The 27,870-nt window shown below is 37.1% G+C and overlaps 1 protein-coding gene across 3 annotated transcripts in view; it reads right to left on the bottom strand.

Moving 5' to 3' along the window:
* The window catches only part of LOC123314442 (large neutral amino acids transporter small subunit 1), a 439,580-nt gene that overhangs the window by 315,367 nt on the left and 96,343 nt on the right, over window positions 1-27,870 (bottom strand). For all 3 annotated transcript variants that reach the window (XM_044899734.1, XM_044899735.1, XM_044899733.1), the window contains exon 2: window positions 8,488-8,734. In XM_044899734.1, the coding sequence (XP_044755669.1) occupies window positions 8,488-8,734 (247 nt within the window). The remainder of the gene's footprint in view (window positions 1-8,487; window positions 8,735-27,870) is intronic.

Below are 27,870 nucleotides of genomic sequence, written 5' to 3'. Positions count from 1 at the left end.
CATGTGTCGCATAGCCATGACGACAGCTATCGTCCTTCTCTGAGGCATCTTTGGCGATATATTTCATGTAGTTCCTTATCAGAATCACCCGATTCTTGAGTATGAGGATGAAGCCCTCTGTCTCGGGAAACAACCTTCCGGAAGTCAATCAGTAGTTCGACGCAGATATGTCGAAGTAATCATCATGATTGACCTCGTTCTGCCTTCCATGCAAAGGTTTGCCAATCAGTTTCTGCATTTTGCTTTCTGCAGAGTGTTCGACAGTTTCCAAGTGGTCCTGTTGTAGCTTCAACGGAGTAGAACAATCAGCAACACAAACTACTCGATGGAGTTCTGACGAAGCAGCCGTGTGACTATTTTCGAAGTCCTTCAATTTCTTGGGACCTGCGGTTGGACAAGTCAACAATTCTTCTACCCCCGAGTTGTAGTGGCAGCTCTGTCCATTCTATTGAGCTTTTGGGGTGATGTTTATTATGTTTTGTCAGCATCGTCCTTATTTTTCTCTGTAGGGCTACTAAATCCGTAGTGGTCCAAGATATTATACCGCAATGAGTAGCTCAATGCTGAGCAAGCGTAGGTAATATTCACTTTGATCAGATTCTTGATGTTGAGACTTGTTTTATTATCCTCCTAAACCTTCTGGTGAACTCCTCCGTTAATTCTTTCTTCATCTGGCTCTGATTGATTATTATTATTATCATCGTTATTATCAATAAAAAGAGTGAAGGTAAACCTATAAACTCAAAATCAAAATATAAAATAGAACTGAGAAAGTTTTCAAGAAGGTATATAAATTAATGCTACTATGAATGGAATATCAATGCTGTTGTTCACACCAGCAGGTCCTGATACAGATGAAGATAGATTATATCTCGGACGATAAGTACTCTTATTGATTCTGTTCAGCTCTGTTATGCACAATACTCCTAACTTCACTCGATTCAGCAGCTTCGTGAATATTTTTATTCGACGTTTCTGCAATAATAATTTGTTCTATGAATAAAAATAATATTATGAAAAAATTTCAAAGTACAGAGATCTCGAGGAACAAACCAGGAGACAGTGGAAGCTGAAAGATATCAAGACCATCCCTATTGTCATATCATCTACAGGCCTGATACCGAAGAAACTACTAGAGAACTTGAGGAAACTTCAAATAGACGAAAATATCTATAACGTCATGCAGAAGGCAGTACTGCTGGGAACGGCGAGAACTGTACGCAAGTACATGGGAAATTCAGAGGAACACCGTCTGCTCCGACAGGAAGTACGGGTGGAGCAGGAATCCAACCGGCGGCAGGGAGCCGAGGAGCGACCCGGACCCGACCACCACCACGAGCCCGAAAACCTGGAAAAGGCTCCAACAGAGCTTAATCCTTTTGATATCTGAGATATCTGGGATAAGTGAATTTTCCTCTAGAGAGGAGTGTGAAAGCCGCAAGGCTAAAGTCATAATAATAATAATTTCTCTACCCCTCACCCAAACCGAGATATGGTTAAAGGGGAGAACAAACCCATGGAAATGGTGATCACGAGAAGCCTCGGAAACAAGTCGCTGCCTGGGGATCGTCAGGGCATGTCTGGAGCCGGCGCTGGACATGACAGCACGCAGGACGTCGGTGCTGAAGGTGCTGCGCAGGATATTCAGCCAGTGCTCACCCAAGCGGGGTTAGTTAGAAAGCGCATGAAGTGGACAACGTCCATGAATGAAACTATTGTGCGCATATACAGGGTCTTTCAAGGGGAACCTCACCAATATTTATACGAGAAACTACTGACGTATTTTCATGAAATTCAGCACTTATGAGTATTTCACGATGCTGATGAAATCTAAAATATTTTCAAGGCATGAGCACCTCCGGTTTTTCCGGAAATGACGTCAACTTCCGTTTTTCAAATTAGAACACCATTTTTTTATTGCAGAAATAGATTTCTTAGAAAATTTTAAGTTATTTTGATGTAACATTTTTCAGTTTTGGTTGGAAAATTCTCTCTGAGCGGGAAAATTCGAAAAAAAATTGAAAATAGAGCTCCGCTGAAACAAAAATAACTTCGAGGTTTTTGAATGGAAAATTTTCATTTTTGCGATTTTTCAAGATGTAAGATTGATGTATCCACTTTAAAAATCGAAATCGCGATTCATGATACATGGGGTGAAAAAATCGCTTTCAAAGTTAGGGATGACAAAATCGTGAAAAATCAATTTTTTCAAATTAGAACCCCATTTTTTTATGGCAGATATTGAATCTACGTTAAAAAATAATGTGAGTGTATGCATCACACCCTTGCCCTAAAGTGGGTATTCACAAAAAACTGTTTTTCGTCTTGAATTTTCAGCTATTTCTTTTCCCTTCACGCCAAAAAGATGAAATTTTCAGGAACTGTTACTTAAACCATGTTTTGGATTTTACTACCCTAATATGCAAGAGAAAAAAGTTACAGGTTGTTCCTAAATAGATGGCGAATTTTGATTCGAATTTGTATCGGAAACCTCTTTATTTCAACTAATTGGCCATCGGGTTTCTCTCCAGTAATAAATAAATAATTCCTTATGAACCATATGCAAAAACTTACCATGTTTTACATTCTTTTTTTTTTAATGATAGATATCATTAATTACATCTGCCAAATTTCTCTTTATTCAGTAGCATTTTGTGATTACTATCAATTTGGTGATAATTCGTATTAAGTTATAAAATCGATCACTATGCCTAATTTTACCAATAAAGATCATTTAAATCTCATTCTACTTCATGGAGAATGTAATAATTGTAGATAGAACGATTCGACTGTTCATTGAGAGGTTTCCTGACCGACCCAGACCAACGAGAGATACCATTAACAGAACCATGACAAACTTGAGAAATGTCGGATCTTTCGTTAAGAAAACTATACACAGAGAAAAAAGTGTAGTAGAAGATGAGAACAACGAAATTACAGTTCTTGCATATTTTCGTGTGAATCCTCAAAATTCTATCAAAGATGCCGAGATTGATCTGGGATTATCTCAATCGAGTGTTTGGAGAATATTAAAAAAATATAAAATGCACCCATATAAATTCAATAGGGTACAGCATTTGAAGGAAACTGATTTCGTCAGGAGAACAGAGTTTTGCGAAGCTATGATGACTCGATTTCAAGAGAATGAAAACTTTTTGGGCTGTATAATTTGGACAGATGAATCTAAATTCACAAAGAATGGTTCTTTCAATAGGCATAACAGTCATTATTGGGATGAAGAGAACAACAATCACTTCAGACAATGGAACTTTCAAGAGACCTGGTGTTTCAATGTTTTTTGCGCCATCAAAAATAATGCAATTCTCGATGTTCACATTTATGATGGGACTTTAACTGGTAAGATAGAACACTACACATGTTTGCATTATTTAAAGAATGTTCTCCCTTAGGAGATAGATATTCTGACATATTGACTCAAATAATTGAGCCGCTAGTACAGAACCATAATGACCTATGGTATCAACAAGATGGCGCGCCTCCACACAATTCACTCAATGTGTCAAATATCCTCTACAGGCTATTTGAAGATCGATGGTTGGCGAACAATGGTCCACATCTTAGGCCACCACGTTCTCCCGATTTAACTCCTTTAGACTATTATGTTTGGGATAGGATAAAAAATATTGTCTACTCAACTCCCCTGACTGATGGAGAGGACTGCATAGAACGAGTCAGAAATGCGTTCAGGTTTGTTTAGATTTTTAGATTCATAGTTTTGAAACTCAATTTGGTTTTTAAACACTCCTGCAGATCTCTTCCTCCCGATGAAATAAGAAGAGCAACGCACGAAGCATTCCTGAGACGTATAAATAAATGTCTAGAAATTAACGGTCAAAACTTTGAGCATCTTCTCTAGTTATAACTGCGAGAGTTTGCCATGGTTCTCCTAATAGTAACTTGAAGTCGGTTTCAAGAACGGATGAAGAATCAACAGCATGGTTCAAATAACAGTTCCTGAAAATTTCATCTTTTTGGCGTGAAGGGAAAAGAAATAGCTGAAAATTCAAGACGAAAAACAGTTTTTTGTGAATGACTCAGAAAATATCCATTTTAGTGCAAGGGTGTGATGCATACACTCACATTATTTTTTAACGTAGATTCGATATCTGCCATAAAAAATGGTGTTCTAATTTGAAAAAATTGATTTTTCACGATTTTGTCATCCCTAACTTTGAAAGCGATTTTTTCACCCCCTGTATCATGAGTCGCGATTTCGATTTTTGAAGTGGATACATCAATCTTGCATCTTGAAAAATCCCAAAAATGAAAATTTTCCATCCAAAAACCTCGAAGTTATTCTTGTTTCAGCGGAGCTCTATTTTCGATTTTTTTTTCAAATTTTCCCGCTCAGAGAGAATTTTCCAACAAAAACTGAAAAATGTTACATCGAAATAACTTGAAATTTTCTAAGGAATCTATTTCTGCAATAAAAAAATGGTGTTCTAATTTGAAAAACGGAAGTTGACGTTATTTCCGGAAAAACCGGAGGTGCTCATGCCTTGAAAATATTTTAGATTTCATCAGCATCGTGAAATACTTATAAGTGCTGAATTTCGTGAAAATACGTTCAGTAGTTTCCCGTATAAATATGGGTGAGGTTCCTCGTGAAAGACCCTGTATAACTCCATCACGGGACTAGGACAGAACACGAACAACTATAGGAAAAGGCTCCATGAGGAATTCTGCAACGCCTACCCAAATCTCAATGTCACTGAATAACGGGTGGCAGACCAGTACCGCGTAATTCTGAGAAATAAACTAATACCAATAGCCAGAATCGACGCAATTAAACAAGAACTTCAGCGTCCGCCAGTAACAGAGAGCGACACCAACACCTCTGATGAGATTCACATGCCTTGGCAACAACAGCCAGAAGAAATTGACGCTGAAAGTCCATCTTGCAACCCAAGTAAGGCAAAACACCAGGACGATAGGGAAGAGCTTCACCGACTCTGAGATGAGGAGATATTTTGCCGAACTGGAAGGAACAGATCCTCTTCTTCGAATAGCACCTCCCCGACTCAATACATCCAAGAAACTGTCACTCATAATCGACATCTTGAATAAGGACGTTTTACCTGAGTACCTACAGAATGGAAGTTCATTGGAATATCTTCATCTAGTTTTTTACTGTGCAGCGCTAACGACGGCTAAAACCATAGGGGCAAAATTTCGCCGAACGAACAACGATGGTCCAAAATTACACAAATTATATGCGCCACCATGGCAGAAACACAAAACATAGAGACTAAGAAGAGACAGTGGACGACTGACGGAGTACTTAAACGGGAATCGCGGAAGGAAGGTTGTGAAAGCTGCCAAAGAAATCATGGATAGAAACAAAACACACACAGAACGAGAGACGGAGAATGCTACAGCTCACCACTGTCTCGACACTCTGAAGCAAAAGCTAAGTCTGTATGCAGAACGCCTGAGAAGATATAAAAGCAATTATAGCCGGAAAAGAGACAATAATTCATTCAAAAGGTCGGAAGAAACTTTTTACCGGTCACTCACATCGTCTGATGGAGAACATGGAAAGTTGCCACCAAAGGAAGCCATTGAACAATTCTGGACCGAACAATTATCAACGAAACCTCAGTTCAATGGAGATACCGGATGGATTAGAGATGAAAAGTCTGAAGCTATAAAATATGAGCCGATGCAACATGACATGATCACAATTGAAGAAGTAAAATCAGCTATCAGAGGACTGCACAACTGGAAAACACCTGGGCCTGTTGGATTACAGAAATTCTGGATCGAGAAACTTTGGATCATGCATGACAAATTGACCTCCGCAATAAATGATGTCATTGAAAATCCTGAAAGAATGCCAATATTCCTTACACATGACACAACGTACCTGTTACCTAAAGACCAAAGGAATACAGAAGACCCATCCAAATACCGACCAATCACATGTCTTCCAACGATGTACAAATTAATCACATCATGCATTTCGAATCGAATTCACAACCATTGCGAAAGCAATAACATCATCGCCATGCAACAGAAAGGATGCACCAAAGAGAGCCGAATGTGCATAGAACAGCTTATAATTGATTCAGTTATCTGCAATCAAGCGTTCTCCAAGCGAAGGAATCTTTACGCTGCGTACATAGACTACAAGAAAGCATTCGATTTCATACCTCACGAATGGCTCTTGACTATCTTGAACATTTACAAGGTGGATCCTAATATTGTTAAGTTCCTGAAAAACGCCATGTCATCCTGGCGTACTAGTTTTCAAATGAAAGCAGCAGATTGCTCCATTACAACAGGACCTATTCCAATAAGACGCGGAATTTTCCAAGGAGACTCGCTGAGCCCTCTGTGGTTCTGCATGGCCCTGAATCCTTTGTCTCATAGATTGAACTCTACGGACTACGGATTTGCCATCAAAAGCGGCAGTAGAACTATGATGAAACTGAATCATCTCCTTTACATGGACGATTTGAAACTCTTCGCATCTACCAAGAGGCAAATGCAACTGATGCTGAAAATGGTGGAAGGATTCTCGGAAGACATCGAAATGAAGTTTGGACTAGAAAAATGTCGACTGTTGAACATAACGAGAGGGAAAATAGAAAATGGTACGTTCAAACTCAAGGAAGGTGCAGAAATTGAAGCATTAAAGGAAGGAGACACATACAAGTATCTGGGCATAAAACAGGCAAGAAAAATCAATCAGAGCCAGATGAAGAAAGAACTAACAGAGGAGTTCACCCGAAGATTGAGAAGAATAATGAGAACTGGCCTTAACAGCAAGAACCTGGTAAAAGCTATCAATACCTACGCTTGCTCGGCGCTGAGCTACTCGTTCGGTATCATTTCTTGGACTACCACCGATTTAGCAGCCCAACAGAGAAAAATAAGGACCATGCTGACTAAACACAATAAACATCACCCCAAAAGCTCAATAGAACGGACCCAGCTGCCACGACATCTTGGGGGTAGAGGTTGATTTGTCCAACCGTATGACCCAGGAAATTGAAGTACTTCGAAAATATTTCCTGAGCAAGGCTACTTCATCGGAACTCCATCGAGTAGTTTGTGTTGCTGATACTTCTACACCGTTAAAGCTACACCAGGACCACTTTGAAACCGTCGAACACTCTGCAGAAAGTAAAATGCAGAAACTGATTGGCAAACCTTTGCATGGGATGCACCAGAACGAGGTCAACCATGATTATGTCGACATATCTGCGTCAAACTACTGGTTGACTTCTGGAAGGTTGTTTCCTGAGACAGAGGGCTTCATGCTCGCCATCCAGGATCAGGTGATTCCAACAAGAAACTACATGAAATATATCGCCAAGGATGCCTCAGTGGCGGATGCGACACATGAAACTATCCAGCACATCATCGGGGGATGTCAGAAGTTCACGGGCACGGAGTACAAAAAAAGACATGATGCCGTTGCCAAGATTCTTCACCAAGAATTGGCACTAAAACACCAACTTCTAAGTTCGAAAAAGGTTTCTTATTACAATTACCATCCGGATGCTGTATTGGAAAATGAATATCACAAGCTATACTGGGATCGCACGGTTCTCACAGACCGGAAAATAATCCACATTAGATCAGACCTCATATTGCTCAATAAGGATGAGGACACAGCACTATTCATCGATGTGGCAATTCCAAATAATAACAATCTTTTAGATAGGCACACTGAAAAAATTTCAAAGTACAGAGATCTCGAGGAGCAAACCAGGAGACAGTGGAAGCTGAAAGATGTCAAGACCATACCTATTGTCATATCATCTACTGGCCTGATACAGAAGAAACTACTAGAGAACTTGAGGAAACTTCAGTTGAACGAAAATATCTATAGTCATGCAGAAGGCGGTACTGCTGGGAACGTCGAGAACTGTACTCAAGTACATGGGAAATTCAGAGGAACACCGTCTGCTCCGACAGGAAGTGCGGGTGGAGCAGAATTCCAACCTACAGCAGGGAGCCGAGGAGCGACCCAAACCCGACACCACCACGAGCCCGAAAACCTGGGAAGGGCTCCAACAGAGCTTACTCCTTTTGATATCTGAGATATCTGGGCTAGATGAATTTTCCTCTGGAGAGGAGTGTGAAAGCCGCAAGGCTAAAGTCATAAGATCACTTTCCCCATATTTGCCTAGGAATTCTTATTCATCTCAACTACATTATTTTCCAGTAATTCAATTGAATCTTGTGTAGCCGCAATGGAATCTTCAATGATCTTCAACTTGTCATTTTTTGAATTTGTTTCAGAGGTAATTCTTGTGGGCATATTTCCGCTTTACGGATTGCCTTTCCATTATTGAGTTCGTAATACTGACTGATTATGATTATAAATAGTTAGGAAGTTTTAAGACATTTATTAACTGTCCTCTATATTATGACAAATAAAAACAATCAAAAACAAACATATTCTCATTCATTGATTTTCTGGATAATTTTTCAACAAGGATCGAGTATACTTACATATACAACAAACTGCTAGCATTCTGGCAGCATTGTTAGGTGGTTCGCATTCGGGAAAGAAGGGCTTCATCACATATACGCTGAAGGTGAGGGAGACGATGGCCTGCGAACAGGGCCGAACTATCATGCACTCGATCCATAATCTGACAAAGGCAAGGAACGGCCCAAACGTATCCATTATATATGCGTAATCTGCTCCACTTTTTCGTATCATGGTGCCAAGTTCTGCATAGCAATAGGCGCCGACCTGAAAATTCGGTAAACATTGAATATGGTCAGAATCATCAGAAGAATTTCAAAAACATTGTATTAAGTGTCGAATAAGCATTCCTTGGTTCGAATTGCTGTTGATGTGAATGCACCAGTAATAAATGGTTGAATAGTTTTCATTCCGCTAGTTTTTCTGAATCAGCTACTACACTAGTGTATAAAAGCCGTATAGATAGCCGTAAGAAAAATAAAATTGATATTTTCTTTCTAATAATGAATATATTTTACACATAAAAGATGGAACTACATCAACAATTTTACTACTCTGTACAAAGCCATCTTCATATCACTAGGTGAGTTGCGTTTCAACGGAGGATACTTCAGTTTCGACTTCAAATTTCACCAACAATTAACTGGCACCTCAATGGGAGCACCTGCTAGTACCAGCTTCGCAAATTTGGAGATGAATGACCTGAGTGACTTTGCCTACGATAGATTGAATTTTCACATACTTATAATGTTACTCTATGCAGATCATGACACTCTGATGTTAATTTCCTCAGAAATGAGACATACTGTTATCGACCTGTTCAACTCATACTATCCCAGTATGAAATTCACTGTAAAAGATGAAACAGAAAACAAAATTTCTTCCTTATATCTCTGAATAATCAGAAGGGAACAATTCAACGACCAGTTGGTACACGAAAACTATAATAATAAGAATGGTACGTTCAAACTCAAGTAAGGTGCAGAAATTGAAGCATTAAAGGAAGGAGACACATACAAGTATCTGGGCATAAAACAGGCAAGAAGAATCAATCAGAGCCAGATGAAGAAAGAACTAACGGAGGAGTTCACCCGAAGATTGAGAAGGATAATGAGAACTGGTCTAAACAGCAAGAATCTGATAAAAGCTATCAATACCTACGCTTGCTCGGCGTTGAGCTACTCATTCGGTATCATCTCTTGGACCACCACCGATTTAGCAGCCTTACAGAGAAAAATAAGGACGATGCTGACTAAACACAATAAACATCACCCCAAAAGCTCAATAGAACGGACCCAGCTGCCACGACAACTTGGGGGTAGAAGAATTGTTGATTTGTCCAACCGTATGACCCAGGAAATTAAAGGACTTCAAAAATATTTCCTGAGCAATGCTGCTTCGTCAGAACTCCATCGAGTAGTTTCTGTTGCTGATAGTTCTACACCGTTAAAGCTACAACAGGATCACTTGGAAACCGTCGAACACACTGCAAAAAGTAAAATGCAGAAACTGATTGGCAAACCTTTGCATGGGAGGCACCAGAATGAGGTCAACCATGATTACGTCGACATATCTGCGTCGAACTACTGGTTGACTTCCGGAAGGTTGTTTCCTGAGACAGAGGGCTTCATGCTCGCCATCCAGGATCAGGTGATTCCAACAGAAAACTGCGCACCTAGTCGAGGAACACTCCCCTGAAGCCAATATTATAGAACTTGTCGAGTGAAAAGTTGATATTAAGGCAGTCAAATGCACGCGACAGATCGAAAAACATCCCTGCCACACATATGTCGTCATCCAAGCATCCATAAACGAACTCACGCCGCAGTCTCCGTCGACCTGCTCACCCGAAATCCGTGTTGACAATTCGTAATTGTTGAAAATTTGTTCAAGTATCCTGTTATTTATTATATTATATTGCTGGATGGTAACTGACAGACGACTTGACTTTGTGGATGACTTTATTGACTCTCGTTATTGACTGACTGTACAACAGGTTCATAGACCGGAGCGCATTACAATCTGTGACGTCATATGCGCAGTTACATACAGGGTGTGGCGTAATGAATGGATAATATTGAGCCTGGGGGTAGAGGACTCTATGGCGGTTCAGAAAAATATATTTTACGTTTAGTAAAAGTGCCTTGGTTTTCGAGATATTCGAGATTTTCGAAAATTCAAGAGAATTACACACTTCGCCACTCGTTTTGCTGGCAAGACTACAAATGAGGGAATTTTTTCAAACTGTTTTTTGGATAGTATTCCTGGATAGATGATCTATCGAATGTAATTCATTATTTTTGAGGAGCATGAATAGTTCTTCATGAAAAAAAGATCTAACTCAACTTTTCCGTTTTGCTAATTTTTTTTCATAAGTTCAACCCAGCGCGGTGTAAAAAATAATATGGTTACCTGAGAGCCAATGCAAGAAAAAACATGCCAGTTTCATTGAGATTCCGAAATGGTATAACTCTCTGTATTCTCAGCATTAAATACAAAATAAATTCCTATTACAATCAGTTGAGGCCTAGTTTAATGTGAACAGTGTTTCTAAAATTTTTATTAGCTAAACTGGGAAATGCAAACAGAATGAAGCAATCGTCTATAAAAAGGTATTGAGCATTTACTGAAGCTCATGGTGGCCTCTTAGAGAATCTTTTGTGATATTTAATTCAATGAAACGATACTCATTTTGAAATTGTTGATATCCATGCAATATAAAGCTATGATTCATTAAAAAATGTAGACTATATAGAGCATGTATCAGAACTCATGGTGGCCAATTTAAGCATCATTTGTGATTTGTGAAACTTTATTCAATGAAAGGATATTTTAAAATTGTTATTTTTTCTCGTTTTCTTTTATTATTGAACCCCAACGTTGTGAAATCAATATTTTCAAGTTATGCAATAAATTTCAGCATTTTTGTAACAAGGGTCTTGACTCAATGTAATGAAAATTACCTAATTTTCAGCTTTTTTTCTTAATTACATAAGTGCTGAAATTCACTTCGTTACTTGAAATTCGCTTAACAACTATCAACTTTATAACTATAGGGCTTAATACTGAAAGAATACGAGGGAAAAAAACCAATTTTAAAATATTGTTTAATTGAATCGAGTTTTACAAAAATTGTTCAAAGTGTGAATCAGGAGCTGTACTAGATGCTCTACAACTTCTTATGAATAATTGCTTTATTCTGCTTGCAAGTCTCATTTCAGTTGCTAAAAATTAAAGAAAAAGGCTCACGTCAAACTCTGATGCCTTGACTCATTGTAATAGAAATTTATTTTGTATTTAATGCTGAAAATAGAGTGAGTTATACCATTTCAGAATCTCAGTGAAACAGGCATGTTTTCTCTTGCTTTGGCACTCAGGTAACTATATTATTTTTCACACCAGGCTGGGTTGAACTTAGGAAAAAAAATAAGCAAAACGGAAAATTTGAGTTAATTCTTTTATTCATGAAAAACTATTTATGCGCCTCAAAAATAATAATTTACATTTGATAGCGCATCTATCCAGGAATACTATCCAAAAAACAGTTGGAAAAAGTTCCTTCATTTGGAGTCTTGCCTGCAAAAAGAGTGGCGAAGGGTGTGATTTTCTTGAATTTTCGAAAATCTCGAATATCTCGAAAACCAAGGCACTTTTACTAAACGTAAAATATATTTTTCTGAACCGCCATAGAGTCCTCTACCTGCAGGCTCCATATTATCCATTCATTACGCCACACCCTGTATATTAGGCATTCAATAGACATTGCATATCGTAACATATCCCAACATTTTTTGATACACCAATTTCTCTATAACTTCCGAGAGAAAACTCAATATAGATATTGGTCGATAACTAGCTATATCATCAGATGCGCCTTTCTTTTTGGGAACTGGAATTATTTTAGCTATCTTCAGAATAAGAGGAAACCTTCCTGAAGTGACCGAGGCATTGATGAGAAATATCTGATATTTGAGGGGCAGTAGTTTTCAAGATTTTTACCGAGATCATATTTTTACCACAACTCTTTACAATCTTCAGATTTTTAATAATGTGTACGACTTCATCAGCAACAACTGGCAGGAAAAAAATTATTGTTGGAGAGGGGCTGCACCATGCATGAAGAAGATCGCTTAACACCAAAATGTTCGGTAATGCTGGAAGCAGCGATGCTTGAGAAGTACCTTCCGAAAGTTTCAGCTACCTCTTCATGATAAAAAAAAAACCGGCTGTCTACATTCAGAACAATTGTATTAGAGGAGACGCCACCTATTTTTCCCCTGACTAAATCCCAAATTGTTTTATTTTTATTGGTAGATCGATCAAGAACAGATGCATAAAAATTATATATACAAGCCTTTAAGAGTGCAGAATATCCGTTTTTAGCTGTTAAGTAACGTGTAACGGTTTCAAATACCATCAATAAATACGGTACGAATTGAATTTGCAGGTTATGTTGATGTGGGGCGATCGGCCTACTGTTATTTACCGCTATCGGTCGAAGGGGGTTGAATCTTGACGTTTTAGTTTAGTTTTCCGTGCTCACAGAATTTTGAAGGTTAGACAGCGTCAGATGAGTTTTCTGTGTAATTAGCCATTTTGTAAGTTCGGAGGTATTCATCAGGAATTTCTGGAGTTTTCGATAATTAAAATCGTCCATTTGTTGGGTTAATCTTCGGATATCTGTGTGATCTCCTGCCGAACTGGTTTATTTGGATTCTATATTGGCGTATCTCCTTAAGGAGGATTAATCGAGAGCTTTCTTCGCTGTGGCACGTGAAGTTTTTCTTCATAAAGCTATTGCCGTGAAATTCGTTGACTTAGAAGAATTAGTTGGGAGCATCCTACGTTGATTGTGATAGAACCGAGGTTCCGGTTGTCTAATTGCATATTCGAGCTTGGAAAGATTTGGTGGATACACGTTAGATTTTAATAGTTCCCCCGAAGAACTAGGGTCCTAGTGTAGGGAGACATATCCTAGTATAGAGAGGAAGCCCTTGAAATCCTAGTATAAGAGGAAGTCCTTGAAATCCTTGTGTAGGGAGGAAGTCCTATAAATCCTAGTATAGTCACAGTCCAAGTCGAGCCTTCTAGAACTACTCGTGAAATCCAATCCAAGTGGAGCCGTTGCAACAGAAACCTTGTAGAATTTCATAACGAAGAGGCCATCTCCCCCATTCAGGAGCGGATAGAGAGAACTCTCAGGACACGCAAGTGTATTATAGAAGTTGCATATCGTATTATATTGTTGCTTTCCTTAACGATAACGGTTTATATTGTAAAACTTTAACGTATTGCTATTATTATCACATTCTATTGCTTGTGGAATGAGATATAGATTAATTTAGTTAGAGTACGTCATTCTGGTGACGTTGATAATTCTGTGCAGTTAAAATGAACTTTAATTAGTGTTGCTTGTACATTTGGGAATTCTGAAGAACTTCGCGCTGCGCCTGAGCTCAAGCGACGCGATTTCGGTTAATTATATAAAGGCCATCCTTTTGAAGTATTACAATTATTATTAGACACCACACACCCTCCTTGGCGTTCAATACAACTATAGCCATACAAGTAGGCCCGTGTATTTTCTTTGCTGCCTGAATAAATCGTTCTTCAGCACAACTCGTTTGGTTGATTTGGGGTTGTTGCTGTTCCTAAGGGTATTTACTGGGGAAAGAAATCTACCTGGCGCCCTACTTCTCTTTTACCGGTTCCTAACATTGAACCCACTCCATCTTCACTGAGTGAGCCGTGGATACCCTCGCTTGGCAGCCCGGGTATTTCTTGCCTTTTGGTGTGACGAAAGGTGACAAACGAGTTCCCGATTCCTGGGTTTTCAGATTTTGAAATTCCCAATGGAGTTTTTTCAATTCTCAACAGAGGCATGTTGAATCAAAAGCTATGTCAACATCGGCGATGTCGTAGGTCGTATCAAATTTAGCGCCTTCCGCCAACAAAGTCAGATTTTCGAGATAACTCTCTGATAAGTCGCGAGATGATCTCGGAGTGGTTTCAATCGGAGAAGTACTATTGTCACAGTCATACGTCAATATAATTGCCCTGTGTTCACCAATATTGGTATCCACCACCCTGGTGTCAACAAGGTCAGTATTCGCATTCGTAAGGATATAATCAATTTTGGAACTACTAGTAACGCCATGTTTGTTCGTAAACACTCTAATAGCATCAGTAGATGTGACAACAAGATCAAAGATTATCAGAAGATATTCTTGCGTACTGTGCGAATCAAAATAGTTGATGTTTAAATCTCCGCAGATAAAGACAACTTCAGAGCCATCAGAATCATTATTTTTAAATTAATACCACAAATTTCACATTGCATTTCAGATGAAAAATTCTCAATATGTTTTATTTTAATATTATGACAGGATAGGTAAATTAATTGAGAAACATGTTCCTACCTTCAGAGTCAATACAAAGTACCCCAGTTATTTCAGGAAGGATACCATAAAATGCATAAAACAAAAATTATATTACCACAAAAAATACAAAAAATTTCGAAACCAATCAGATTACATCAACTACTCAATATTGAGAAAATCATCTAAAAACTTAATTTGTAGAGACTATTCAACTTATTTGCAAAGTGTGGAATCGGATATTCTCAGCAGCAATAACGGAAAGGGTTTCTGGAGGTATATGTCCAACAGGCGGAAGTCAAGAATGTTCATTCCTAAAAAAATGACGCTTGAGACATCTAGTGCTAACGGACCTAGAGAGGTGTGCGAACTATTTGCCACTTTCTTTAAAAGTACCTTTGAAACACCTAAAGACGGTACTGTCTTTCACTTTCGTAAAAATCCCAAAATTTCTATAGCCGTTGATGAGTCTGAAGTACGTAACCTCCTTCAAAATATTGAAATCAACAAATCACCTGGTCCCGACGGAATACCCCCAATTTTCATAAAAAACTGTATCGATGCCTTGACATTCCCATTAACGAGCATTTATAATATGTCTCTCTCTTCATATTACCCCACAGTCTGGAAGTTAAGTCATGTTGTGCCCATATACAAGGGTGGTAAAAAAAGTGAAATGAACAACTACCGACCCATTTGCAAACTTTCTATATTCGGAAAAATATTAGAACAAATCATATATCGAATACTTCTAAGCGAAACTAAGAAAATTATCATCCCACAACAACACGGATTTTACCCTGGACGCTCGGTTGACACTAACCTTACCCTGTTTGTGGAGTATATTTCCCGATCTATGGATGCCGGACATCAGGTCGATGCGATCTACACGGACTTCAGCAAAGCGTTCGACAAAATCGATCATAAACTACTCATTAATAAATTAGCTGAGGTTTGTGAAACTCCCGGTCTCCCTGATTATATTGGGACGTACATATTCGGAAGAAAACAGGTGGTGGTGGTGGAGGGACATAAATCGGCCGAATACATAAGTACATCTGGAGTACCACAGGGAAGTCACTTAGGTCCCCTTCTCTTTATAATATATATATATGACATTATCGGATGTTTGAGGTACTCACTCGTGCTACTATATGCTGATGACCTCAAGCTTTTTCTTCGCTTGCGGACGTTGGAGGACTGCCGGAGAATTCAAAGTGATCTTGATCGTATCGCAATATATTGTGCTCAGAACAACATATTCATAAATTTTTCAAAATGTAATTACATATCTTTCTCAAGGAATAGGTCGAAGATTTCATACCAATATAACATTGATGGAAACTACATAAAAAAAGTACAAACCGTAAAAGATTTGGGAGTGTTTATTGACCAGAATTTAAGTTTCAGCGATCATGTGAATTCTGTGGCAGTCGACTGTTCGAGGATGATGGGTTTCATCATAAGAAACTGCAAAGGTTTCAAAAACGTGCGATCTCTGATTTCACTTTATTATGCTTTTATAGATAGCAAGCTCTGTTACGCCTCCGTCGTGTGGAATCCGATTTACTCTAAATACATAAATAGGCTGCAAAGAGTACAGAATAAATTTTTGAGACACTTAGCTCGTAAAACTAATATCACTATTGCCAACAGTAACTATTCTGGAATACAAAAGGAGTGTAATATTGTCAGTCTGATTGGTCGTAGGAACAAAAATGACATATTATTTTTATTCAAAATAATGAGTTCGCATATCGATTCAACCGAATTACTAACATCATTAGATTTTAATGTACCTAATCGTACAACTAGACAGCATGAAATGTTCAACATTCCCTTCAGGAGAACAAATATTGGCATGAATTCACCATTAGTGAGATGTCAAAAAATATGTAATCTACATGGCACATCTTTAAATTTTTATGAATCCTCCTTGAAAAATTTCAAAAAACAACTCAAAAGTGTTACTGTATGAATATCATGATGCATTACTTGACTGTTTCTCCCTTTTGTTTTTTATCTGAATGTATTGAACAGTGTTTTGGGGTGTACTTAAGTCCTTACTTTGTCTGTTAACTGAAATTGATTTTTCATTTTTACAGAGTGGATACTGTTTTGGAATTGTTTCTGTTTGTATCCCTGTATTTTCTAAATAAATAAATAAATAAATAAATAAATTTCCTGAAACTGGTAGTGGGATTTGAGATAAATTGCTGTTCCGCCATGTTGACGCATGGGGCGGCAATAAGAAGCAGCAATAACATAATTATTTAATGATAGAGAAGACAATTCCTCCGGTTTAGACCAGTGTTCTGCCATAGTTAAGATATCTGGATTCTCTAGTTGAGTGAAAACTTCAAATTGATGGATTTTATTAGACAATCCTTGGGCACTTACTTGTACAATCTTCAACCTTTCATCTCTGCTAACTGATTTTCTAGGAACAACAAGCTTACCGTTCATTTCTTTTTGATGGTCTGGCCACGTTTTATAAAAAGCCTATTTACAGCAACTGCTTCTGGCCAAAAGGAGGGATTCATTGCCTCTTCTAAAAATTCTGTGGGAATGCAGACTCTGAATGAGGAATATATATGTCAGGTTTTCTTGATGTTAGTTTTTCATATGAGATAACAGGAAACCTCTATCAAAGAAGTCCTGGAGCTCTTCAACTGTAGTCTCAGGGCTTAGCCTGGAGATGTGTAAGTGGGAAAGTGGCTTCTTAGGAACCACATGAAGCGAATTTGATTTCTAAGTACCAACTATGGGTTTGGGGGTTTTCCTGGTGGTGACAGTCTTCTTCAAAGGTGTATTGATCACTACTTCCGGATTTTCGTGATTAGTTATGGTTTTTAATTTATGTTTTTTTTTTTCGATGCAACGACAGTCCATTCAGATGACTCATTTTTAGTAAGAAGGTCTCTCTTCTGTTCGTCATTTATTGCAACAATTTCCATTTCAGTATTTCCTGATTCAGAGTTCAAAAAAACATCTGAACGAATTGGTATGTTGGATTTATCTGAGTCAGAGGGGGAATTCCGTACAGGTGGAATTCCGGAGATATTCATATCAGCTGTCTTGATAACGTTCTTCAAATTATTGTTGGCACATATTTCATTTGAATATAGGCTTCAGAAGGATAATAAACTACTACAGCAACCACGGTAACACGCAAAAAGTCAACATTGCAATCAGTCTGATGTGTAGGGCATTATTATCCTTAAAAGCCAATAAATTTAAGGATGAGAGTACACAGAAGGTTTACAGTATTTTAAGAGAAAACAACTACCCTAGATCTATCACTCAACGTGTTGTAAATAAGGTCAAAGAAAAAGTTATATGTACGCAAAACAACACTGAGCGAAGAAGCAAGGAACCTACACACTACTGCAGATTCCCTGTCATACCAGTACTCTCACAAAAACCTGCAGGATCTTCAGAAGGATAAATTGCAGCTATGCGTTTTACAACAATACCACAACTGAAGGATACAGGGAATCAACCATCGATGTCAATTTTTCTTTCAGCTGAGAAAAACGCGTTTTGAACTCCAAAATCCGTTCATATTATTTGAAATATGACAAATTAAATATTATTGTTCTCATACTGATCATTATTGAAATTTACAAATCTTATGTGAGGCCTATTCTAGAGTTCGCGGGACCAGTGTGATGTCCTGACCTCAAGGGTGATATGGATAAACTGGAGAAGCTTCAAAGATCTGTTATCGGTCTCCTATATGGAACAAGTCGCCCATATTATAACGAACGTCTTAAAATATTCGGCTTGACCACTTTTGAGGACCCACGTGGGGATGGAGATCTGATAGTGACCTACAGAGCTCTGCATAGAAAGTTTGGCACTGATTTGTTCTCTTTGTTTCCACTCGACACTGGCAATTTGCGGGGTCATTGCTACAAACTATATAAGAAAAAGTTCAAGACCCCTCGTCAGATTTTTACACGTAATCGAGTGTTCGACTCCTGGGACCGTCTGCCTCCAAAGATCATTGGTGCCTCTTCGGTGAACATTTTCAAGAACAAGTATGACAGTTTCGATCGGGGAAACTGTGTGCAGGAGAATGTGTGATTGCAATAAAACACCCCTTATCTTGAATCAATGAAAGAGCGGCTTTCCACTGAACAGGGGTGATTATTTTTAAGATGTTAACTACACAAAATTTAAGGCCCCTTTAAAGGCAAAAATGGTGGATTCGGCCCGTCGCGCGAAGGACAGGTCTTTGATGTTTTTCTATATTTTCTGGGGAGAAAATTTAAATGAAACTCTGGTAAAATTTAACGGATAAATCTATTGCAGAAATTTGAATACTTCTTTACAAGAACGTATTTGGTCGATTACGACCAAAATAAAATCTTAATTTCTTTCATACATGCAAAGTGCGCAAAGCAATAATCATTAAAATTTCGTCAACAAAATCTTGAATTGAAATTCTTTTTTCTCAATTGCACAACAACAATAAAAATATGATCAAAAATCAAATGAATTTTAGAGGAGCTTTCAGGACTCTGGACAAACAAAAATTGAAACTTTCTACCTTTTTCTACGACCGTCGTTCGCCTAATGGGGCTGATGATGAACTTTTTCGATCACCAGACATTTCTCGCACAGAACGGCGAATTCTTCACACTCAATGGCACTTTCCGCACTTTTCCGTCGTCAACGATTAACGCTCTTGGTTTCGACCCTATACAAAATTCCTAAAAATCCTATATCCGGTCTTTACCACACATAAAAAAAAACAATTATAACGCCCTAAACTGACTTTAACCACGATAATAATTCTCTTCTACTATTCCCCGAATAGCTTGTACCCGTCTCCCTTTTTGAGACCTTACTCCGAAAAATACTTCTAAATTTCTCGAACTGCCGAATCTACTCTCGGACTTCCAAATCTACTCTATTCGAATCCCGGATTCTACTACGTCTTCCCGACGTCTATTTTCTTCGACTCACTAACTCCCTTCCCTTTTTTGGTTCCTTTTATCATTCCCCTTCTTAGATCAAAAACCCAAATTCCTTCTCCACCTCTCGTGGGTGTTTCCCCGATTATTCCACGACGCGCTAACCTTGCATTTTTTCTGCAAGGTCTTGCAATTAGCCGGTTAAAACTCAAGAGCCTGCTAATTCTTACAACGCCGAATCAATTATCTTCGAATATTGAATTGATATATGAGCTCTTATGGGCGAGTTATTATCTAAACTAAACCGTTTTCCTTTCAACTTAAAATTGGCCTCATGTCCGACATGAAACTCTACTTCTTGGACACTTATCTTCCGAGTGGAAAATTATCATTCATACGCTTGTCGTCAAAACCTTTATTTTCAATTATCTTGGACGTTGAGAGCCTGAGAAAGAATTTCCTAGCCCAATATTCTATAAGCATATATATTTCGTCAATATTCCTATTTATTACATGATATGTGATGTGTGGGATAATATCTGTATCGAAATTCATTCGATATAATTTTGTATATTTAGAGCTGCTTAGAGGCCTTGCCTCAGTTCCAATTTATAATAATGATAATATAATAATTTTTATTAGTTGATAAACTATTTACAACCTTCAAAGTAAGTGAAAGAAAAAACTCAAAAATGCCCCTTAACGTGAGAAATCAACAATCGCTTGAATTCTCTATAATTGGTACATCTCTTCATTTCGCTAGGTAAACCATTATAAAATTTTAATTCTCCAATCAAAGTAGATCCTGAAGTAGAGCTCGTACGGAATGTTTCCACATAAAAGTTGTTCCTATTTCTTGTATGGTATGTATGAATCTCGGATATGCTGATGTGCTCACAAAGATAGTCTTGCAGCATATTATGCTCAACCCTATATATGAAATCCAGTGTTTTGAATATAATCCTCTGTCTCACAGTCATCAAGTTCAGTGCATCTAACATGACTCTAATTGGCGTTCTTCTATTACAGCCCTAAACTATTCTCATGCCTCTGTTCATTACTTTTTGAATTTTTTCAATACTGTTCGACTTTAGGTTGAATAATAAGGACGTACAAAAATCCAAATGGGGCAATACCATCGACTTGAACACTAGCACTTTCGTTTTAAAGTCTATCTTATTACTGATCCTACTAATAAAGTGTATCTTCTGTGCCATCTTTGCTGTTATAAATTCTGAGTGTTCTTTCAACCTCAAGTTACCATCCAATCTAACACCCAAGTATTAAATGGACACTACTTCACTCAAATTCCTTCCATTTACTGAAACCACTATGTTGATCTTATTAATTATTTTCGTTCTACATTCATTCTCGAACGTTTTTTTTTATTTATTTATTTATTCATTTAGAATTGGTTGAGCACAATTTCATTTGGTTAACAAAAATAATCAAAAATTTGTAAAATTATTTCTATAATTATTTATTGCACCTAGATTACAAACAATCTGTATGTGCAAAGGATCTAAAACTACAACTTTAAGACCCTTTCAAATAGTACTCAAATATTTCACCATCCAACCATACTCTAAGCTGTCCCAATTTTACAGTGAGAAAAAAACTCAAGAGAGACTCAATAACAGCTTTGATTCATAGAAATTCCATGTACATCTTATAGTTATGATAAATAAAGGGTCGACAAATTTCCGCAAATTTTTTATGATTTGAAATATCCCTAATATTGACAGGAAGTGAATTTAGTATTTTTGGAGCTAGACTTTTTGCAAATCTCTGATTTCCATCCTTTCGATAAAAAAGGAACAATTAAATTTCGGTTTGTCATTTGCCTGGTAAGATGTGTGTGATTAATTATTGTACTTAAATTTTTGTTTTTGTGCAGAAATAGGCAACAATTATAGAAGTACAGCATTCTTATATTCAGAATTTCTTCATTGTATAGTCGGTCAGTAGGGTAACGCTTATTTTTCTGATATATTACCTTCAAAATATAGTTTTGGAAAACATTTAGTTCTCATAAAGACCACCCCAAACAACAATTCCGTATTGCAAAATCGATTCCACCAGAGCTTTATAAACTATTAAAATGAGTTTTGTGTTCATGAATTTTCTTAGCTCGTAAAATTTGTAAACAAGCCTTCTCGTTTATACTACTAAACCAGCTAGATGATCTGACCATTTTAGATGATTGTCAATCATGACACCAAGGTTTTTTATATTGCTAACTTCATTTATTCTGAAACCTGTATTTGGCAAGTGCAAGTTGTTAAAATTTGGTTTATTTAGATTTGTAAGAGAATATGCAATATATTTCAATTTTTGTAGATTCAGGGTTAATTCGTTGAAATCTAGCCAGTCCTTTACTATTCCTATGCCAATCTCTGCTTTAGACCTTACTTTCTGCCATGTTTCATCACTAAATACTAAAACCGTATCATCGGCGTAAGATATAATAAGGCCTTGTATGTCAATTAATAATAATGAGTTTATATAAATTATAAAAAGTAGCGGCCCTAGGATAGTGCTCTGTGGAATGCCCAGATGGATTTTTTGGCTGTCACTTAGAATGTCATTTATTTTAACTTGTTGTAATCTGTCTTCTAGATAGCTACGAAACAACTTCAGCACAATGCCTCTAACACCATAGTGCTCAAGAACTTTTAGCAGTTTTTTATGAGACACGGTGTCGAAAGCCTTTGCAAGATCGAGAAAAACACCTAAGCATTTTTGTTTTCGTCCAGATTTGTTTTAATGCAATCTACAAGTATAAATATAGCATGACCTGTACTTAATCATTTTTGAAATCCAAACTGATTTGCACTTAAACTTTTGTTTCCTATAAAAAAGTCTAATAGTCAGTCTTTTAGACATTTTTCAAATATTTTGGTAAAAGTACTTATTAGGCTAATCGGGCGAAAATTTTCAATTTTAGTTTTATCACCGGATTTATAAACCGGAACTACAATTGACTTTTTGAAATCGTCTGGAACTTCACCTTGCTGAAAGATTATGATATGCATGAGAAGATTTACAATATACATGTGATAGTTTTTTATAATTTTTGTGCCAATATCATCAAAACCCGGGAAACTGTTGTTTTCAAGAGATCCTATATGCAGAATAAGTTCGTTTTCAATAACAGGCTTGAGAAACATATTTTGATGGACACGACAGTTTATGGGATTTCTGTGATCCCTAGGTGGCTGTATTTTTGCTGCCATTTCCATTCCTATTTGTATAAAGTAGTCATTGCAGTAGTTTGCCATCGATTTTGTGTTCATCAAAGGTTTGTCATCTTTATCTGTTATGTTAACATTGGTATATTTATTTTTGTTTGTGTTTGTAGCTTCATTTATTATGTTATAAATTTTTTTCATGTCGTGTGTACAATTTCACGATAAAAACTTGCTTTTGCTATCTTTATAATTTTATTTAGGTTATTTCTATATATTTTGTATGTCTCAGTAAGTGCATTGTCATTTTTAATTTTCAATATGGTTTTCTTTAGTTGATCGCAATGCTTGATTGATGTTATTATTGCATTTGTAATCCAAGGTTTGATTTTGACATGATTTTTAATTTTTACCTCTCTTGTTGTTCTGCAATTTTCATATATTTCACTGAATTTTTTGTAAAACAAGTCCCATGCAATGTCTGCGTCATTTTGTTCCAAGACAGAAGTCCAAATTTCTAGACTAATCAAGTTCTTAAATTTTATCGGGTCAAATATTTTGATGGTCTTTTTAAGGGGCGGAAGTTTGGTTTGGTTTTTATTACAAACCTGCAGGTAAACAGGGTAATGATCTGTTGTATTAAGCTGCATTCACAATCAATTCGCGGGCCGAAGTGCACTTCGGCACGAAATTTACCATTCGCAATAATCTTGGAACCAAAGACTCAAATGAATCAAAAATGTAATTGATCAAAACATAAGCATCAGCATCATCTATAGCCGGCACGAAATTCCTTGCCGAAGTGATAGTTAGCGACTTGCAAGAAATTTTGTCTTGAATTTCATTGTGAATGGTAACGAAGAACGCCATCTGCTGAGCTTCCCTGCCGAAGTGCACTTCGACCCGTAAATTGATTGTGAATGTAGCCTTATGGTTTATTACTGAAGGCTGAAGGTCTAGATTGGTTTGGTTTTCTTTGACAAAAATGTGATCGATGCATGTCTTCGACTCTGTAGTGACTCGAGTAAAAGTATTTATATACGATTTAAAACCTCGGGACATAAGAGTCGTCAAGTACCTATTTGAAATAGCTAGGATTAGGGTTCAAAATATTCATATTTATGTCGCCCAAAAAAATTGTGAAATCTGTACTTGGGAGATTTTTTAAGAAATCTTCAAGATCTAGTAAAAAATTTTGTTCTGATGTGGAGGGTGATCTGTAACAAGGTATAACATTAATGATGTATTGTTGAGTCTAAATTTTATTTCCGTTAAGGTAATATGAGATAACGGTGTTACCGTATGTTTTATGTCGAGATTAATTTTATTGTTAATAAAAACAAGAAGGCCATCGTTTTGGTTCAGGGTGCTGTTATTAAAGAAAGTGGAAAATCCCGGGATATTAAATTGGTCTGGTGAAAAATTATTTCTTGTTTCCCCCAATACTAAAATGTCAACATTTTGAAGATCACAGGCTTGCAAAAATATTAAAACTTCATCGAAATGTTTGGGCGCACTACACACATTGGAATGCAGAATGTCTAAAACTTTTGTATCAGATTTTACCTTGCATTTGAATTCATTTAGTTCAATTGCATTTTGCATATGTTCATTATTCGATTCTGTTTCTAATAAATTCAGAATATTTTCAATATCCATTTACAAACGAGAGAGAAAAAAAGAGAAAAAAGAGACAAAAGAAAACGGAAAGGGAACATTACTTAGAGTAGTATTCTATAGAGTTTTTGTATCTCTGAAGGTAGTATTTATATGTCGGACAATCTGGAGAAAAGGCTTCATGTTCAACGTTATGGTTTAACTTAAATTCTAGATTCGCCTGCGTACAGTTACAACATTTTTTGAGAGCTCTAGGACAATTTTCAAATTTGTGTTCTAAGCTACAATATGTACAAGAAGGTTTATTCCTACAATCTATTTCCCTATGATCATATGAATAGCATTTCTTACATCTAGGAATTCTGGTGTCTTCATAGACTGGACAGCGTTCCCATGATAGGAAGACCTTCCCTTATTTCATAAGCCTCCCAAATCAGTCTCCAGAGCACTCACCAAAGACAATGCTTCTGTTGTTCTGTATATGCTTGACGTATGTTATGACAAGGTGGTCATCATCTAAAATAAATTGATTTTGCTGTTTTAGGCACTTGGTGATATCTTCTACGCTCTTGTTAGTTGTTGGTATAACAATTTTAATCCTGGGTTTCCTCATTTGCGGCAGTTGGACGATATATTTCTTCTCCGTGTCTTGTTCTTGAATTGTTTGTAGTAATTTTTGACTTTCTTGTTGACTATTACAGTTTACCACTACTACTCCGTTTCTGGAAGTTTTCACAGATTTTATGCTTAGTTTTAGCTTGCTAGGGTTTATTTTTGCTTGTATCTCTGCCTCTGTAGTTTCTGTATCTTGCTTGTTCCTTGGCTTGATCAGCACTGGTAGGAAGTTTTTTGGTACTTCCGGTCTTGTTGGGTGGGATGCTGAAGCAGGAGCAGTAACAGCAGTCGCATAGGACTTGCTTTCAATCTTTTTTATTTCAGCTTGTAGCATTTCAATTATTGTCTGTTTATCATTAATGATTGTTGTTTTGTCCAAAATAATACTCTTCAGACATTATATATAATCACCTTCTCTGCACAGTGTGCAATGAAACTTAAGTGTTCTTTCCAGTTTTGGCATACATCTCACTTCAGTCGTTGTTAATCCTGAGCAGTCCCCGCAGTAGAATGTATTACATGAATCACAGGCGAATACGTAAAACTTTTCTTTTTCATTTTGTTTTTGCTTGCATTTTATGCATAAATTGTTGTCACCCATTTTCCTTAAATAAGCACATAAGGATGATTTCTAAGAAGACTTGGCAACAGTGTCCGCCTACCGATCACAACGGATGCACATTTTCACAAATTGTTGTTCAAATCGTGGGATCGGAATGGGTTAGGAATAAGACACTATTTCATTCCTTTGAGCGACGTTTCGCAACTAATTTGTTGCTTCTTCAAGCTCTATAATAAAACACACACAGTTTATTAATACAATAAAACACGATGAATACTACGAAATTTCAATACTCTACCTCGGAAGCAGCTAATGTCCTGTCAACTCCTCTATACAGACTCATAAAATTTACAATTCAACAGATATCGGTAATCAATCAATTTAATATTTTGAAAGGTTAACTGATGTAAACAAGCAAATCGGTGCGAACATATGAACACCTGGTACCTATCTAATCCACAGATAATCAATGAAACATAGAAACCGGACATCACTCCCTCCGTGTACTGAGTGGTCAAATTATACACCATATATAAAATTTGAGCAGTAAAATAACAAACAAATTAAAAAACATTTAAAAAATTAAAAAATTTTAAAAAATTAAAGAATAAAATATGAACAGCGTGAAACAGGGTACTCATCCTTGAAAACATTCAAAGAACCAACAAACAAATACAAATCTCATATTCTACCATTCCGGCTCTTATTTCTGGAATATAAGTCTAAAATGTTATTGTAGATGCTGCTTAAGCCCAAACAATCAGTTCTCAAATTTCTGTTATTCGTTAAATGAATCTGTATCATCTCGCCCACATTTCGCTTAAACCAATTAGCTTCCTTATCTAAAATAGTTGTTTCCTCAAATTTGAAATTGTGTCCAGTTTCGAAATGATGTGCTGCCAAGGCTGTCTTATTCAACTTATTATAATTTTGACTTTTGCAATCAGTCTTGTGTTGTGCTATTCTCAATCTCAGGTACTGTTTAGTCTGTCCCACGTATGATTTTTCGCAAGAACACGGTATCTTATATATAACATTTGATTGATCACTGGATGGTATTGGATCTTTTAATTTTGTGAAAAGAAAGTTGGTAGATTTTACGTTGTAGTATGCAAGCTTGACTGCATCATTGAATACTCCGTTAATTTTTTGTGAGAGACCCTGTATGAACGGAAACCTGAAATACCTACTCTCCGAAGATGTTTTCAATAGGTTTGTGCGTCTATGTTCTGTGAAAAAAGAGGATATACACTGGTTCGTGAAATTTCTAGGGTAGTTGTTCTTTCTGAGGATGGTCTTGATTTTAAGTAAGTTAAGGTCATGAGAGGAATGGTGACTTAAATTTACCATTCTGTACAGTAGTCCTTTAACAGTGCTAACTTTGTGGCTAATCGGATTGTTTGAATAGTAATTCAATATTCTACCTGAGTACGTTGTTTTGGTATACCAGTTGGTCATCAATTGACCACTCTCAGTCCTGTTAACTTCGACGTCCAAAAATGTTATTCTATTATTGACTTCTCTCTCCATGGTGAATTGTATGCTAGGATGGAACCGGTTGAAAGAGTCAAGAACAGTGTCATAGGATCCATCAGGTATCGCTGTGATAGAGTCATCAACATACAAATAGAAAAAGGGGATCACGAAGGTCAAGTTCTCAATGACGAAAGACACTAGTTCATCCATAACAATGTCAGCCAAGACCGGACTCACTGGGTTTCCCATGGCACTACCTTCAAGCTGCAAATACACTACACCTTTGTATTGGAAATAGCTGGACTCGAGGCAAAACTGGACCATCTCCATGAACACTTTCTGTGGAATGTTTGTGTAAGCCGAGATGAACATCCATCTCTTTCTCAGTATGCCGAGTACTAGATTTTTTGGTATGTTCGTAAATAATGATTTTACATCCAACGAAATCAACCTGTAATTCGGTGATAAATTTTCGTTTTCTAGGTTTTTCACGAAGTCGAAGGAGTTTTTAATCTTATATTTGAATGTTGTTGTTAAAGGCATTAGGATTTGATGTAGAAATACTGCTAAACCATAGGATGGGGAGTTTACACAGCTAACAATTGGTCTTAGACTAAACGAATCCTTATGGGTTTTTCTGAGACCA

Source organism: Coccinella septempunctata, chromosome 5 (genome assembly GCF_907165205.1).
Source record: "Coccinella septempunctata chromosome 5, icCocSept1.1, whole genome shotgun sequence".
Classification (NCBI taxonomy): domain Eukaryota; kingdom Metazoa; phylum Arthropoda; class Insecta; order Coleoptera; family Coccinellidae; genus Coccinella; species Coccinella septempunctata.
This window is presented reverse-complemented; position numbering and strand designations above follow the sequence as displayed.